Source organism: Rhipicephalus microplus, chromosome 6 (genome assembly GCF_043290135.1).
Source record: "Rhipicephalus microplus isolate Deutch F79 chromosome 6, USDA_Rmic, whole genome shotgun sequence".
NCBI lineage: Eukaryota > Metazoa > Arthropoda > Arachnida > Ixodida > Ixodidae > Rhipicephalus > Rhipicephalus microplus.
This window is the reverse complement of record NC_134705.1, coordinates 105,616,620-105,634,154: the sequence shown is the minus strand read 5'-3', so window position 1 is coordinate 105,634,154 and position 17,535 is coordinate 105,616,620. Positions and strand designations below refer to the sequence as shown.

Here is a 17,535-nt window from a genome sequence, read left to right as displayed (position 1 = left end):
TACATGTAGCTAATTTTAGTTCCTGCAAAAAATAAATTGGTAAGATCTTTAACCTAGAAAAAAGTGGTTTGTTATATTCGTAGTAAGGGGAGAAAGTAATCGTACGTATAGCCCGTTTTTGCAGCCGTCGTATTGGCTCAGGATAAGAGTCATACGTCGAACCCCAGGACTCTACACAGTACAGAAGGTGGAAGTTAGCTAAAGCAAAATACTAAGTGCGCAAAATTATAGCGTCAAAGTATTCACGTGCTTCCAAAAGGACGTAACAACTCGGAGCTTGCTTCGAGCTGACTGCTTCTATTTGACTCTGCCAATTTAAACAGCTGTCCAGAACAACAGCTAGGTAAGTAAAAGAATCAGTACATTCCAGGGAGCAATCATTGATGTAGAGTTGTATATCATGTGGAGTATGATTAGTACGGGAGTAAAATAACATATATTTTGTTTTTTGGCATTGATGGTAAGCTTGTTAGCTGTAAACCAATCGGCAAGCTTAGCTAGTTCAGTATTCATCTGTTCTTCCATGTCTGACAGATTTTTGCCGGTAATAATTAGGGCAGTGTCGTCAGCATACATAAGCATCTCGGCAGTTGGTATTACTAGAGGCAAGTCATTTATGTATAGTAAGTAAAGTAACGGACCTAATACGGAACCTTGTGGCACACCTGTTTGAATGGACTGGAGAGAAGAAGGAATGTTACTGATAACTACCACCTGTTGTCGACCTTGAAGGTAACTCTCATAAAAATTCGACATGGTGTTGCGAAAACCTTATCTACGTAGTTTGTAAAGTAAGATGTCATGGTCTACTGTGCCGAACGCTTTTCTGAGGTCCAGAAAACCCACTGCGGCGAATTTGTTATCTTGGAGGGCAGTATTTAAAAGTTGGCTTAGGTTGAGCACTGCTGTACTTGTAGAGCGCATTTGACGGAAGCCATGTTGTTGCGGACATAACACATGATATTTGTTCAAAAAAGAAAGCATACGTTTTGAAATTATTTTTTCGAGGGTATTGTTAAGTACACTCAGTACAGAGATCGGGCGGTAGCAAGAAGGATCGCACCTATTTCCCTCTTAGTAAACAGGGGTGACTTTGGCTATCTTGAGTATTGATGAGTATTGACCGGCATATATTGAGTGGTTGAATAGGTTACATAATACTTCTCCAATTAAATCAACGTTCTCTTGTATAACGCGCGCTGGAATCTCGTCATGACCCGGCGCTTTGCTAATTACTAGTTTACTCACAATAAGCAGAATTTATTTAATCTCTATGTATTTTATAACGAAGCTATTTGGTAAGGACGTTAGTTCATACAACGTTTTGTTAGGAATAGGCAGCATTTTGGCTAGCGAAGGACCAACAATTGTAAAATAAGTATTAAAATCGTTGACAGTGTCCTCAGTGACATTGTCGGGTAACGTTTTTTCAGCACGACGTATGCTGAGAAATTGTGCTGTTACAGTTGCTGCAGTGCTGTCAGGAAGTGGAGTCACTTCTATCTAATGCGTAATTCTGTTGACAGCTGTGAGCAGGTAGTGAAATTCATCATATGATGGGAGTGGCCACACTATGCTAATATGGACCACATCAAAACGATGGTGTGGCTGGAGAAAATGGCATGTTGAGGGAATAAGGTAGGTGTGCACTTTGGCAAGGTTTGGTTTGATTTGGTTTGGTTTGCTTTATTCAAGGCAAAATTGAAAAAGATTGCCTTGGGAGACACCATTAGAGGCTAAGTAAAAGCCTGACTTGGTCGTGCCACCCTGGCAGCAAAGCAGAAACATACCGCAAGTACAGTACGCCGAAAATTACAACATCACGTGTTATCTTACACGGGTACCATAGTCGAACAGTAACTGTCAGAAGTGTGAATAAAAGAATAGAAATATAAACAGTCCTTATTCTAGTGGTGGCAAATACAAACAAATGCATGTTTTCTATCAAATAAATCAACAAGAGACATCTTGACTAGGAAATCGAGTTGCTCTACAAGACAAATTAGAGTATAATAACCAACAGGCAAAGGGACAATCATGAACAAGGTGCAACGAATACAAAAACATCATTAACTACAAATTTCAAAAATTAACAAAAGCATCGCTTTCATCCACTATGAACTCTTCCGTTTTTTTTTAAATGAACTAGCTGAAGTTCTGTCTTCCAGTAAATGTAATACAGTTGGGTATTTGTTTAGAATGTAAGGAATTTGTGACGCTAATTGTTGGTCACCGTAGTTCGTGCGTGATCTATATTTGTATATTAGGCTCTTTCTCAACTCGTATGGTGTTTGTTTCACACAGTATGTGTCAAAGAAGAGTGATGTATTTAGTTTATACTGGTGTAATATCTCTAGACATAGCTTATTTCTGTATAACAGTTTTATAGGCAACACCTTGCATATTTTAAAATATGGTCGAGACACTTTCGTAAAGGGGAGTGTTAGATATAGCACCTCTAGCCCGCTTTTGTAATATCAACAGAGAATTAAGGTTTGTGGTGGTCGTTCTTAGCCACACCAAGGAGCAATATGTTAGTCGTGAATGTACTAGTGCGTAGTAAATTTGCAGCTTGTCATTTGATGGGACGTAGTATCTCAGTCTACTTAAAATGCCGATTCTCCTTGAAAGATCTTTTTTTTATCGCGTCAATGTGAGGAGAACAAGAAAGTTGTTCTTGGAATAGAACTTCTAGAAATTTTATTGTTGTTGTGCGCTGAATCTCAGTGCTCTGGGAGTAAATTGGAGTGCATGGTATATGAACTACTCCTTTAGGCTTGAAAAACATGCACTTTGTTTTAGCAATAATCAATTGAAGTTTATTTGCGTTTAACCATAAATTGAGTTTCTGCATCCAAACGTTAGCTTCTTTATAAAGTTCACATACGTTTGAAACTGCGAAAAATACGTTTGTGTCATCAGCGTACAATATTATTTTCTTGTGTCCCTCGATATTTACGATATCATTAATAAAGAGCAGGAATAGGATAGGTCCAAGAATTGATCCCTGGGGGACACCATACTTAATGTGTTCAACTTGAGAGTGTGTATAATTTACAACAGTATAATGTTTTCTAGACGAGAGAGAACTTTGTACTAATTGAGCTGTGGTACGGTAGTTTTCGTAAAAGTAGATCGTGTTGTATACTGTCGAATGCCTTTCTAACAGCCAGAAATATTCCTAGTGTAAAGATTATTCTTTGATGCTGAGTAGAACCGACTCAGCAGACTTGTTTTTGTGAAATCCATACTGGTCTTTCGCTATTATATTGTTTGCGTTTAGAAAGCCCGTAATCTTCTGATATATAACTCGTTCCGCCATTTTCGCGAACACAGAGAGTACAGATATAGGCCTGTAATTGTTAAGCTCATCGAAAGACCCACCTTTATGGACGGCAGTTACTTTCGCAAGTTTCATTTGATCGGGAAAAACACCTGAAGATAGCATCAGGTTATAAATGTGCGTTAGTGGTGTAGCGATAATGTGACTTATAGACTTTAAAGGCTCTGGCTTAATGTCATCTGGACCGCAAGCACAGTTATCCTTTAATGACGTGATTAGCTTTACCGCTTCTTGTTGATTAGTAGGAAACAGGAATACCCTAGACGGATAATTTGATGCTATATAGTTCTCGCAACACGTTTCCGTGCTGTCTGTTGTAAACTCACCAACTGTTAAAAAGTATTTGTTAAAGGTGTCAGCGATTTCTAATTTACTCATGCCCAGTTTTTCAAATTTTATTCGTGTGGATATCTCCTTTTTGTTAAGGAGCTCATTTATTGTGTCCCACAGCAGGCACGCGTCTCCTGAATGAGTGGTAAATTTACTAATGTAGTATTCCATCTTGGCTATCTTCAAATCTTTGTTCAGTGTATAATGAAGGAATGATGATAACAAAAGGAAACAGCAAGCATCATCGCAGAGTAAGGCACCACGAGATCGGCGCTCGAGCTCCTCCATCTTCCTCGTCCTGTCGCTATCTCCAATCTCCGACCTGCCCATTTGGTTCGCCCAATAAACCTCGTTACATTTGGTGGATCGTGCTGGGTAACCACATCGCCTACAACCTGGAACTCCGATCTCGCACCCTGCCGTCGACCATGCAAGTTGACGCTGCCCAACAAACAATACCTCTCGCGGCCACTACTTGCCCCGGCCCGGTTCATCAGCGAGACCCCCCGATCTTTGCCGGCACCGAAGACCAGGACGTCGAGGACTGGCTGTCGTCATACGAGAAAGTCAGTGGACCCAACAGGTGGGATGACGCTGCTAAGCTAGGCACTGTCAATTTTTATCTCACCGACGTGGCCAAGCTGTGGTATACGAACCACGAAACCGAGTTCGCGAATTGGTCCGCCTTCAAGGAGGCAATACGTGCCGTTTTTGGTCGTCCTGCCTTACGGAAGCTACGCGCCGAACAACGTCTGCGCACACGGGCACAGGAGCGAGGTGAAACTTTCACATCATATATAGAAGATGTGATTGATCTCTGCCGGCGCGTCGATGCTTCCATGAGCGAGAGTGCGAAGATACAGCACATTATGAAGGGCGTCGACGATGACGTTTTCCAGATGCTTCTCGCGAAGTCTCCAAGCACTGTGGCAGAAGTAGTGACTTTGTGCCAAAGCTATGATGAATTGCGGAGGCAACGAGCTCAGACGCGACGCTCATTCCAGACAATCCAACCAGTGACCGCACTGGACGCTATGGCTGACCAGGCAAACCTTCTCGCACAAATGAAAGACTTCGTGCGAGAGGAAGTGGCTCGGCAGCTTTCTCTGCTGCCTTTTGCTCAACGCCAGGAGCTCTCGCACCAACAGCCACTGCGACACCCACCACCATTGGCTCCCATGCTCCGACATGTGGTCCAGGAGCAGATTTCCGAGGCTATGCCGATGCCCTTGCAGCAGCCCACCGTCACCGCGCCTCTTACTTACGCTGAGGCACTAAAGCGGCAGCAGCGACACCACCCCCCGTCGTTCCAGGGACTGCCGTATACCTGAGCCCCGACTCAGCCGTCCACCGCCTGGGTTCCTCCCATTGCCACCACAGCCTCGACACACCCGTCTGCCGCATGGACTGGTCCCCTCGTCGCCAATACTTGGAGAACGCGCGATAACCGGCCCATCTGTTTTGCGTGCGGCGGCCCTGGCCATATCGCCCGTTACTGCCGTCGTCGCGTGCCGGGATACACAGACGCCCGGACACAGAACAGCTTCATGGACCTTTCTCCATCCCGTCTGGAAAATTCTGACCCTCAGTCAAGCTCGTCTTCACGGGAATGTCCGCGTACTATGTCTAGTCGCTCACCTTCACCCCGTCGTCGCTCCCTGTCACCAATGCGTCGTCGGCCAGCTCCTGAACACGAGGGAAACTAACCGCCGCAGTTCAGGAGGCAAGAACTGCGCTGTCGAAATGCTCAAGTCCTCGGACATTGCCGTCGAATATTGTCGAAGTTTTTGTAGAAGGTACTCGAGCATATGCTCTAGTGGATACTGGTGCTGCCATTTCCGCGGTAGACGCTAAACTTTGCCGCAAGCTCCGTAAAGTGACGACGCCTCTTAACATGATGTTCTTGCAAAGAGCGAATGGGGACCCGGTTCAGCCTGTAGCCGCCTGTACTGTCCGACTGATGATCGCGAATGACCACTACACTGTTGAGTTTATTGTCCTGTCGTCATGCTCACACGACATCATACTTGGATGGGATTTTTTATCGCGTAACCATGCCGTTATTGATTGTGCAAGATCAGAGCTTGAACTTTTTCCGTTTTACGAACAACCAACCAGCCACATTCAGCCCGCCGTACACAAAATCGTCGTCAAAGAAGGCGCTGAAATTCCTCCGACAGCAGCTGTGTTGCTCCCCGTGTTCTGTGACGGCATTAGGAACGAAGCTGCATTCTTTGAGCCATCAAGCCTCTTCCTTAGTCGAAGATCACTTCTTCTGCCTTATTCAACCCTCTCTATTTCTGAAGGAAACAGTGCTCTTTGCCTCATCAATCCCCTTCCGTATCCCGTTGAACTGTTTCAAGGTAAATCTCTTGGACACGTGCATGCCATTGATAAAGAACAAATTTTTACCATGCCGCCAGATTATTCCGGTGACTACGACGCCATAAGTGCCCTCAACCCTTCCAATATACCACCTTGCGAGCTTTTCGATTCATCGATTGCCGACGGAATATCGCAATCTGAACGCTCTGAGCTCCTTCAGCTGCTCTACCAGTTTCGTGAATCCTTTGACGTTGCTCAACCTACCCTTGGCCGAACTCCCAGTTTTTTCCACCGCATCGACACAGGTTCCAACGCGCCAGTACGACAGCGACCATACCGTGTTTCCGCCACAGAACGTCAGGTTATCACCGAACACGTTGACGATATGCTCAAGCGCGACGTTATCCGACCTTCCCAAAGTCCATGGGCATCACCTGTCGTTCTTGTTAAGAAGAAGGATGGTGCAATTCGCTTCTGCGTTGATTACAGGCGCTTAAATAAGATCACTCGCAAAGACGTATACCCTTTGCCCAGGATTGATGACGCCCTTGATTGCTTACAAGGTGCCGAGTTTTTTTCGTCGTTAGATTTGCGTTCGGGGTATTGGCAGGTGCCCTTAGCAGATGGTGATCGTCCAAAAACAGCATTCGTGACACCGGACGGGCTATATGAGTTCAATGTCATGCCCTTCGGCCTCTGCAATGCGCCGGCCACATTCGAGCGCATGATGGACTCGGTTCTGCGGGGTTTGAAATGGAACATATGCCTCTGCTACCTCGACGATATCGTCGTCTTTGCACCCGATTTCGCAACACACCTTGTACCCCTGAAACATGTCCTCACGTGTCTGAAGAATGCGCAGCTCCAACTGAATCTAAAGAAATGCCACTTCGCTGCTCGGACGCTCACCATTCTCGGTCACGTCGTGTCAAAGGATGGTGTTCTTCCCGACCCGGCTAAACTACGCGCTGTTGCTGAATTCCCCAAACCAACGACTGTAAAACAGTTACGCAGCTTCGTAGGATTGTGCTCCTACTTTCACGGTTTGTGCGCAACTTTGCCTCCATAATTGCCCCTTTGACCCAACTTTTAAGCAGTGCCAACGACATCTCATCATGGTCTTCCGAATGTGATCACGCATTTACCACTATTCGCCGTCTCCTGACATCACCGCCTATATTGCGCCACTATAATCCCACGGCTGCCACTGAAATCCATACAGACGCCAGCGGTGTCGGTCTCGGTGCAGTTCTCGCTCAACGCAAGCCTGGATCCCCTGAGTATGTCGTCGCCTACGCCAGCAGAACGCTCAACAAGGCTGAGGTAAACTACAGTGTTACCGAAAAAGAGTGCTTAGCCATACTTTGGGCAATTGTGAAATTTCGCCCATACTTATATGGCCGCACCTTTGCTGTAGTTACAGACCATCATGCCTTATGTTGGTTGTCGTCGCTGAAGGATCCATCAGGTCGCCTTGCTCGTTGGGCTCTGCGACTTCAAGAGTATGACATCCGCGTCGTGTACCGTTCCGGCCGCCAACATGCTGATGCTGATGCGCTCTCGCGATCACCACTGTCGACTGAGGCTGCCTCTATATCTTCTATGGAACACGCGCTGTCCGCTCTTGACATCAACACAATGACCTCTGCACAGCGCGACGATCCATGGATAACTTCGCTTCTGGACGCCTTATCTGGGGTACCGACACTTCCCATCACTCGAGCAATGCGACGCCAGGCTTCGCACTTCACCATTCGAGGTGGCCTCTTGTACCGGCGCAATTACTCACCAGACGGCAGGAAGTGGCTGCTCGTTATTCCCCGAAAGCTGCGCTCTACAATCTGTGCATCATTTCACTCCGACCCGCAATGCGCTCACGCCGGTGTCTTCAAGACCTACGAGCGTTTAAGGAAGCGGTACTACTGGCGTGGGATGTTTACTTTTGTTCGACAGTTTATTCGCGGCTGCCACGAGTGTCAGCGACGAAAACAGCCACCGAATGCAGGAGCAGCTCCACTACAGCCGCTTGCGTGCCCTGACCGCCCATTCGATCGCGTGGGAATCGACCTTTATGGACCACTGCCATTGACCACAGCAGGTAACCGGTGGGCTATCATTGCTGTAGATCACCTGACACGGTACGCCGAAACCGCTGCTCTTCCTACGGCGACCACTCAGGACGTCGCATCTTTCATCCTCCATCGGTTTGTGTTGCGTCACGGCCCTCCTCGCGAGCTCCTCAGTGACCGGGGCCGTGTATTTCTATCCGACGTAATCCAAGCACTTCTCCGTCAGTGCCATATTGTACACCGGATGAGTACTGCTTACCACCCTCAGACGAATGGCCTGACTGAGCGGTTTAATCGGACCCTGGGTGACATGCTCGCGACGCATGTGGCATCTGATCAAACGAACTGGGACCTGGTTCTTCCGTTTGCGACCTACGCGTACAACGCTGCTACCCAAGTCACCACCGGCTTTTCTCCATTCTACCTTCTATACGGACGTCAACCATCGCACACAATTGACACTTTGCTGCCATACGCACCAGATGTATCTGAGTGCACGACCGTGTCTGAAGCCGCCCGTCACGCCGAAGAATGCCGCCAACTAGCGAAGCAGTTTACTACGGCTGACCAGCAACGCCAGAAAAAGGCCCGCGATGACGACCACCCTCATGCCGCCAAGTTCGTCCCTGGAACCCTTGTATGGCTGTATGTAGCACCCTGTGCACCTGGTTTGTCTACCAAGCAACTTTCAAATTACCATGGCCCATACCGCGTGGTAGAGCGCACATCGCCCGTGAATTACGCCATCGAACCGCTTACGCCACCCGGTGACCATCGTCGGCGTGGACACGATATTGTTCACGTGGACCACTTGAAGCCGTACTTCGACCCGCTCGTTCCTACTTGTTAGATCGCCAGGATGGCTTGATCTTTCTCGACGGGGGCAATTATAATGAAGGAATGATGATAACAAAAGGAAACAGCAAGCATCATCGCAGAGTAAGGCACCACGAGATCGGCGCTCGAGCTCCTCCATCTTCCTCGTCCTGTCGCTATCTCCAATCTCCGACCTGCCCGTTTGGTTCGCCCAATAAACCTCGTTACAAGTGTATTACGAAATTTTTTGAAATTACGTAAATAGTTTTCGTCTCTGGAAGATCGAAAAACTTGAAAAAGGTTGTTTTTGACTTTAATTCTGTTGTATAGTTCCACTGCCACCCATGGTTTTCTGCATTTTCTGTGTTTTTTGCAGGGCTTAAGAGGGAAGCATGCGTCATATAAAGGTGTCAAGTGCTTTAAAAATATGTTGTATGATTTATTCGGATCTCTTGCTTCTATATCCGTGCTCCAGTCAATTCCAGAGATAAGGTTCTCAAAAAGTTTAATGTTTCGGCTAAAATAACTCCTAAAGAGCATTTCATCCTTACTTTTGATTACACGATTACCTGGTAGGAAGCAGTATGTTGGAAAATGATCGCTAATGTCGGTTGTAATTGCGCCTGCTTTGACATCAGTAGTATCGAAACTTGTAATACATAGGTCTAACGTTGTTTCTGATGTGGCGGTTATTCTTGTTGGGGTGCCAATTACGTTCATACAACCATATGCTTCGATTAGTTCATTTAGGCATACGTAGCTGGGGTTATCTAGTGACACATTGGTGTTAAAGTCACCTACCAAGACAGTCTGTAAGCGAGAATCTAGAGATCTCTCCAGTGATTTCTCAATAAAATTCACAAAGCTTTCTATTGAACCAGTAGGAGGGTGATAAATCACAGTAAATAACAGATTGGAACATTCTAACTATATACACTCATAGCTATCACCTATGACCTTAAACTCGGCAACAATTCTATATGGGAGGTTTGTACGGACATACACACAGACACCACCACCACGCTTTCGTTATCGGTATGCAGAAATGCACTCATAACTTTCAATCAAAATACAATCATGATCTGATGACAGCCATGTCTCAGTAAAGCAAATTATATCAAATGCATAATTAGTTTCCGACAAAATTACGCTTATCTCATCAAAATTCTTTCTTAAACTTCTGTCATTTAAATAAAAATTTGAGAGCGCAGAGCCACTTCTTAAGGTTGGAAGATCATGTAGGCATTAGGATGGTGAGTACGACATCTTGAGACTGGATCACCCAAGAAGTACACAACTGTTATCACTCTTCATGATAAACGTATCATGTCCTCGCTTCCCCGAATAACGACTGTTCTTTCGCCATTTGCTCATCTCACTAGCACCTTACCGTTGGCATGCCACACGAATGTAAAACCCGTTTTCCTAGCCCATTCTTTGGTCATAGTGAGCAGTTCTCGCGCCTGTCGAGTCCTGTTCTCACAAATGTATGTGTTACTGTTTTCGCTTTTGAGCTGTCGCCGCTTTGAGAGTCAGTTGTCCCTTGTTTCCCAATTCATGAAGCGCACAATAATGCAACGGGTCTTGCCTGGTTTAGCGCGTAGCCGATGGACGGTTTCAAGATCACTGCGGGCCAGGGAGGGAAGTGATATTTGTTTCGCAATTTCATTCACTTTTGTCACAAGATCCTCACCTTCAGTTTCTTTAATGCCATGTATTTCTGGGTTTATACGTCGGCCACGATATTCTAGCTTGTCTAAATCTTGTGACATCAAAGCCACATCTTTATCTACCTTGCTTTTCTCTAGCTTATCGATTCTCTTCGACAAGTCTTTCGTAGCTGTTTCTTGGGCGTGCAGTCGCTCACTGAATTCATCAAACTTGTTCGACAAAAGCTGCACAGCTGTTTCCATTGATTGGAGCTTGCTTGGTAAAGCCAGGAGTGCATCAATCTTAAGTTCAAGTGAGTGCAGTTGATGCGCTACTATGCTATCAGTTGACACTTTTTCCGCATCAGTCCCAGATTTCTGGCTGCCAGTCTTGCACTTATCGCACTTCCATGTTTTTCCCCCTTTTTTTGCACGCTTCTTCCGAAACGTCTGAGCATGCACCTATGTGAAATGCGAATTTATATTCTGAACAAGCCAGAAGCGGGCGTCCGTCTTCTGGTTCAAGACGACATGAACAATAGCGTAATTGTGACATGTCACTGCAGTTTCACACTACAACTACACACCAACGCTTGGCAGCAGCGGCGGAGAGCAGAAAATTGGCGTAAAAAGATATTCACCAACCTGAAAAATATGGAGCGAAATCTTAGGCATGTGCTCGCTGATCGTGCCACTGCTGCCAAATGATGGTTCACACCCCTCGTAGAAAATTTGTTGGCCGTGTCCGAGTAGCGTCGCTGTGGCAGCCGGTGACGTCAACAGCGCAATCTTTCGTTGTGCCTCTCTTTTCGATGAAAGAATGATGCCAACACGAGTACCGAAGTGCGCCGGCCCGGATCCGCGGTGCTTTCAGTCACAGCGTCTTCTCCTGTTGCGGCTGAAAAATATGGAGCGAAATCTTACGCGTGTGCTCGCTGGTAGTGCCGCTGCTGCCAAATTATGGTTTACACCCCTCGTAGAAAATTCGTTGGCCGTGTCCGAGTAGCGTCGCTGTGGCAGCCGGTGACGTCAACAGCGCAATATTTCATTGTGCCTCTCTTTTCGATGTAAGAATGATGCCAACACGAGTACCGAAGTGCGCCGGCCCGGATCCGTGGTGCTTTCAATCACAGCGTCTTCTCCTGTTTCGGCTGAAAAATATGGAGCGAAATTTGAGGCGTGTGCTCGCAGGTCATGCCGCTGCTGCCAAATACATGTGGTGTGCATACATGTACGCGCTCATGGACATCTGTGTTCCAGGGGGCCATAGGTAGCGTGAAAAAAACAAGTCGTTGCAAGGCAGGAACGTAGGAGTGGGCGAGCTGTTGCAGCGAGCCAGGAACCTGCTTGCATAGCGTGATAGGTGCTAAAAGCCTCGGTGTGCGTGTCGAAGTGTCGCAGTCAAACTAAGTGTGCTCAAGCAGGAATTGTCCAGTCGCAGTGTTGTTTTTCATCAGTGCAGTTTTATGAGCTGGGATCATTGGCTAAATGGGTGCTGCGAACGTCTACGCGTCGTGAAGCGCGAACGTTGCCAGTGACACCACGGTGTGCACCCGGCTGAGAGTGTCATCAAGTATGTTCTTGTTCTTACTGACGTGTCGGATACTGGTGAAAAGTAAAAAAAAAAGATGATGGAAAGTAAAATAAATGGCGCATTTCTCATGGCGTTTGCGTCAACGGTTCTCTGCAAAGCAGTTATGTCAATGGCATGGCGTTTGTAAAGATTGTAAGTGTGGAACCTTCGACAAAACGACAAAAGTGTTGATGGTGAAGTAAGCTCCAACTCTGAGCCGAACGAGCTGTTTTGACCTCGTTTTGGGCAGAGTTTCTTAAAAAAAAAGAAGCCTTGGGGTTCCCATGAGTTTTTCATACGCTGCTGGAAAACCGCTATCACGACTATGCTAGATGCGTCACTCATTAGAGCGTGAGGTTCCTTAGCGCTCAGATTGAGAGCGTGAACCATGAGATCGTGAGGTTCTTTGAAGTTGAAAGAGCCCGCTGTTATGCAGGTGATGAACCAAGCAGGCCACGGTGGAGACACCAAACCCGCTTTTTGAGACGATTGTGAAGAGGCTGTGGTCAGATATTCGTTGTAGAAGACTACAGACCTGGTGTAAGTGCTCTTCCACAAATTTACTGGCCACCAACAAGTAGTCAATGTAGCCGAAGACGTGTTACTGTGTCGATGAATAGTTGAAATGACTGAGCGGCTTTTTGGACAAGAAAGAACATTCATAGAATTTCGAAATTGCGAGTGGTGTGGTAAAAGCCGCATTGAATATATCCGACTCGGACACGGGAATTTGGTGGTAGGCGCAGACAAGAACATTGTTGGGAAATATGTGTGCCATGCAGAGTGACAGTAAAATTCAATGTGTTTGGTAACGGGTACTAATTCAGAACTTGCATATTTTTTTAGAACGGTAGTGTTCCCATGGCCTCGATTCACCCCAAGTCTTCCGGACAACGTAGAGTGCAGCTGCCCAGTTTCTGGTGAACAAGTGAATAACTGATAATTCCAGCATGTGTGTATATTCCAAACGTGCAATTTTGAGCTTGCCCCGAGCAAGTTGACCTAGTAGGAAGGAAGCGGGAGGTCTGGAAGTAACAATGTGATAACCTTCATCCTGGCACACTGTTTTTTAAATTAGGTTGTGTGCTGATGTCTGCAAATTCCCGTAGTAAGGGCATGACGAGTTCACCGAAAACTATAGTGCAATGCTGAACCTTCGGTTTCCGGCGCAGCAATACGTTTTAACGAGAGGTACGCTTTCGCGTCTAGGAATCATGATCACTTCACCTGCATATGAGTCAAAGGTCGGTGAAAAAATAAGAATCGATAATAGCAGAAAGAATGACGGCGACCATGAACAACCAGTGAAACGGTCTTTGTAGTGCCCGATGTAGTATGAGAGACCACTGATGAAATACTGGAATGAGAGCTTCATTCACTTCTTGAAAATACAGCATGAGAGCTGTGGAGTGATCCTTTTGTCTAGCAGGAAGATTCTGAACTGTGCATTCTGCCAATTAGGAAGCGTTTGTCACTAACCGTGTCGTGAAAATCGAATGGGTGACATGCGGTGGGCCCATGACCGCTCCTTGTCACTAGCGCACCGCTGGATGCTCTTCCGACCCGGTGCAAAGGAGGAGGCATATATTTGCGTGGCGCGAAAACAGCGGTGATACCAGCAGGTGTTACACTGCTATGCTTGACAGGAGCACCCGTTGTTGAAGGATGGACAGCGTCAATAAGGTAGGGAATGGAGACGTCGGCGTGAAGGAGGAAGGCTCCTACAAATTTTGTCAACCAGATGCTTTTTCCGTCTATCGGAAAACTCAGTAACAGAAAATGGCTGCAAGGCTGCTTCCGACTGACAAGTTAGTGAAGGGCAGACGGCGTGTGATGCTGGAGCCGGAATTGCAGCTGCAACCACTGGCAGTGAATTGAATATTTTCATAACCTTGTCAGCCAATGTAGCCAACTCTGACAAACTATAGACTGAAGCAGTTGCCAGCACCATCAGGACATCGGTCGGCAAGCGCCGAAGGAAATGCTTATGGACGAAGGCTCCTTTTGTAGAGGACTTAAGTGGACTGAGAAGACCAAGTAATTGACAAAGTAGCTGTCTTGCCCGTTGACTGTTCCGTTCTTCGATTAAGAAAAGCTCTTGCAAACATGTGCGCTCCGACAGAGCCATGCGGTTCAGTATAAGGCCTTGATCATATTGCACGACGTCTCTGGTAGGTCTTGTGCGAGCTACTGCAGAAGATCTAAATTCTTGTCGGTTACGGTCGCCGAAAGCGCGTCCAACACAAGGAATTACTGGCAAGCTTCGTAGTTAATCCTCAAGAATAGTTGAATGAACCATGCCGATGAACCACGCCAGAACTCTGGCAGTCGAATAGTCTTCGAGAAAAATACAGCGGTTCAAGTGGTCTTGGCGTCGGCCGGGCTCTTTGGGGTTTTCTGGCATGCGTTGTGGTTGATTGAAATGGCTCCACAATTTTTATTGGTTTTGCACGTTATAATCAAGGAAATGTTCGTACTTGAACGAAATGTTCGCAGTCACCAATTTGTTCAAAGCACGACAGAAACGACTCGAGAGGACCTTCCGGCGTTAAAACCAAGCGAGCACTAACTTTCCATTTGTTTTCTGTGTGTCTCAAACGCACTCATTAGTCGCCCCGCATGAAATCTCGCCCCACCACTTCTTCCTTGGCCGTCCGATACCAATGATGTCGATGGTGCTACAGAACTAGGCTCCGCTTCAGCTATCTCGTCGCCAGAATTGAGACTGCCCTTCAGCCTAACATGTAACAAGCCGGTGTAAGCTTTGATTCCTACAGCTGACTAAATACTGTTGTCATTCGATGAGACTTTACTACCGAAGAAACCTCTGTCCACATGGGGTCTAATTCTACATAGCTTACGAAGGCCTTCTTAAAGGCCTTTTGTAGCGTGGTTTTTATGTACAGATCTACCGTTCCGTGAAACCACCTCAGTGATAGTGCGTGTCCGGCTATAAACTTCCATGTAATTTTAATGTGCCTGATGTAATGAATCCCACGATATTTAAAGAATTCTTTGACGATTCCGCTGCAGTTGTACAGTGCCGTGAAATAAATGAGTGACCTCAAACACAAGTGATGAAACTGCAATAACTTGCACCAAAATTTTTGTACCTTGCATAGGCAGGGAATAAAATTTACATAACAGTATATAAAACTATAAATATCGTTCTTTCATATCCTACAGAAATATTTAAAATGTCAATTTTAGGCTGCCAAATGCCATTCACCCAGCAATACATTGAATGCTGTGTAACTTTGACTTCCTTCACTGTGGCTACATTGGTGTTCTAGCGCTGCATTTAGCCAATGAAGGGACACCAAATAAGAACGTAAATGAAACAGCTATTTGATGAACTAAATCTTTTCTTTCTGATAAAATAACAAAATATTTTAACTGGTCAACAATTTGAGGTCATGCTGAGCATGCGTACAGTTTTCTTATTCCCGTTCAGTGTCAAATGGTTCTACGACTACCCAATTGGGAGCATACAATACTGCCAAGCCAATTTTGCAATAACTGTCTTTTATGATGTGCTGACTAATTAGTTGCGCTGATGTGCCATTTATCAGTTATACAAATAACATAAATTTATAACCTAAAGGTAACACACCCTCCGCACAGTACACTTTTTGCATTCTTATTCGACTTAGATTTTCCACTGCAGTTCATTTGAATATATTTTAATAAAGAGCTTTCTAAATTTGAATGAACAAAAATATTCCTCCAAAAGCCACGTTGCGTGAGGAGCCTGTGTTTCGCGGCGTATTGTGGGTGCTAGCATGATGTACCTTTTAATGACGAATGACAGGAAGGCTTGGAAGCACTAGTACCTGGCACCTTTGTGTAAAAGAAACAACATTATTAAGCAGTGCTTGGTACGATATCTCTGCGACATGCTTTTTTCAGACTGTTTCACCTTCAAACCTCCACCTAAAATTCAATATCAAGTTTAAGCATTCAAGTTTATTACTAACATACTAATCTTTGTTCATAAGGTGACCTAGAAGAGTTCTATCCAGACGATTTTTGGAAACTACAATCATACTGTCAGTGTCATGTTCATAATAATACAACTACTGCCTGTCACCTTTAACCATATCTTGTCATTCCTATTTCTCAAGAAAAAATAAAATTTAGTACGAACCTACATATTCCCACTCTGAGAAGACTTATCATTACTCGATCATAACATTACATTCCTGCCAGTCATCCCCGCATAGTAGGAATATTGCCGGAATTTACGCAACAATTCAATCAGTGATTTATTCACAACACCTCAGGAAAAAAACAATCTTGCAAGATCGATTATTTATTTTGTCCGCGATCGGCACCTAAATAACCAGTTTTATTTAACAACATTTATTAGCGGGTACTGTGGCAATTCAGCGGAAGTTTTTCTAAAATTTTTGAGGGTGTTTATTAGAGTTTATGTTTTAGAAAAACTTCAGCGTCTGTCATAGTTTTTCGTAATTTGATATCGTCTATGTACATCACAAGGCCAAGGCTGCAGGACTTAGCATTACATTTCAATAGATACCTGGCCTGGCTGGTGTTTCGGGAAACGATAAACCTGTTTAGGTGCCCAAAATGTACTAAAGTTCTGAAATTTCAAAATAGTTTTTTTACAAAATCTATTGCTGGGAACATCTCGAAAAGATTTACCTACAAATAAAAAGACTACCTTTAAATTTCGCCATGTTAAAAGAACTGCTTTCTCTGTTGTATTGATCGAAAACCTAGCGTGGAACTCTTCCCCTCATCCCTTCGCTACCTATAGACGTTATATCATCGTCTTCAACTGGACCTGGCATACGCGAACACTTACACGTAAAAAACAGGGTGTACCAATAATCCATGTTGTGATAATTGTGGCAGCATAGACACAGTGCCGCACATACTGCTAGAATACCCAGCGTACCGCGATGAGAGGCAGCTGTTCGAACATGAAGTGGACATGACCTGGCATGAACAAATAATGGTGCGCAACATTTGAAGCCCGTTGCATGGACCTTTAAAACATCGTTGGGTCCTACTGTCACTGATCAATTACTATTAAATATTGGTTTTGCTGGAAGGCTCTAATATCCTGACATCTCACACAGTGAACCCTTGATATACGTGAGACCCTAATGTAAATAGTTCTATCAGGTTCACGAGACCACAATCTTTTTTTTTCATGTGTTTGTTCTCCCTCTGCTGAAATCTTTCTGTCCTTTTCTCATTCTCGTACAGAGTATCACGGTAAGAATATGTAGACGCCAGCAAAATATCTGTTTTCTCAATAAAGAGGCTCTTTCTCTCTCTGGTTAGTCGGGTAGATTCAGCAATATGGTTGCTGCAATTCATTTGGAGAGAATGGAATGCCTACCTCGAAGATTATTTAGGTGCACGCCGAGGAATCCTAGATCTTTATGGTGCGTATAAATA

At 45.3% G+C, this 17,535-nt stretch overlaps 1 protein-coding gene across 21 annotated transcripts in view; it reads right to left on the bottom strand.

Moving 5' to 3' along the window:
• LOC119168047 (uncharacterized) overlaps positions 1-17,535 on the bottom strand; it is a 249,851-nt gene that overhangs the window by 232,060 nt on the left and 256 nt on the right. The window contains exon 1 of one of the 21 annotated variants that reach the window (XM_075866365.1): positions 11,178-11,224. The exons of the other annotated variants lie outside the window; for them this stretch is intronic. Coding sequence (XP_075722480.1) covers positions 11,178-11,207 — 30 coding nt within the window. The 5' untranslated portion in view covers positions 11,208-11,224. Of the gene's footprint in view, positions 1-11,177; positions 11,225-17,535 lie in introns of those variants that run through there. 21 annotated transcript variants of the gene reach the window in all.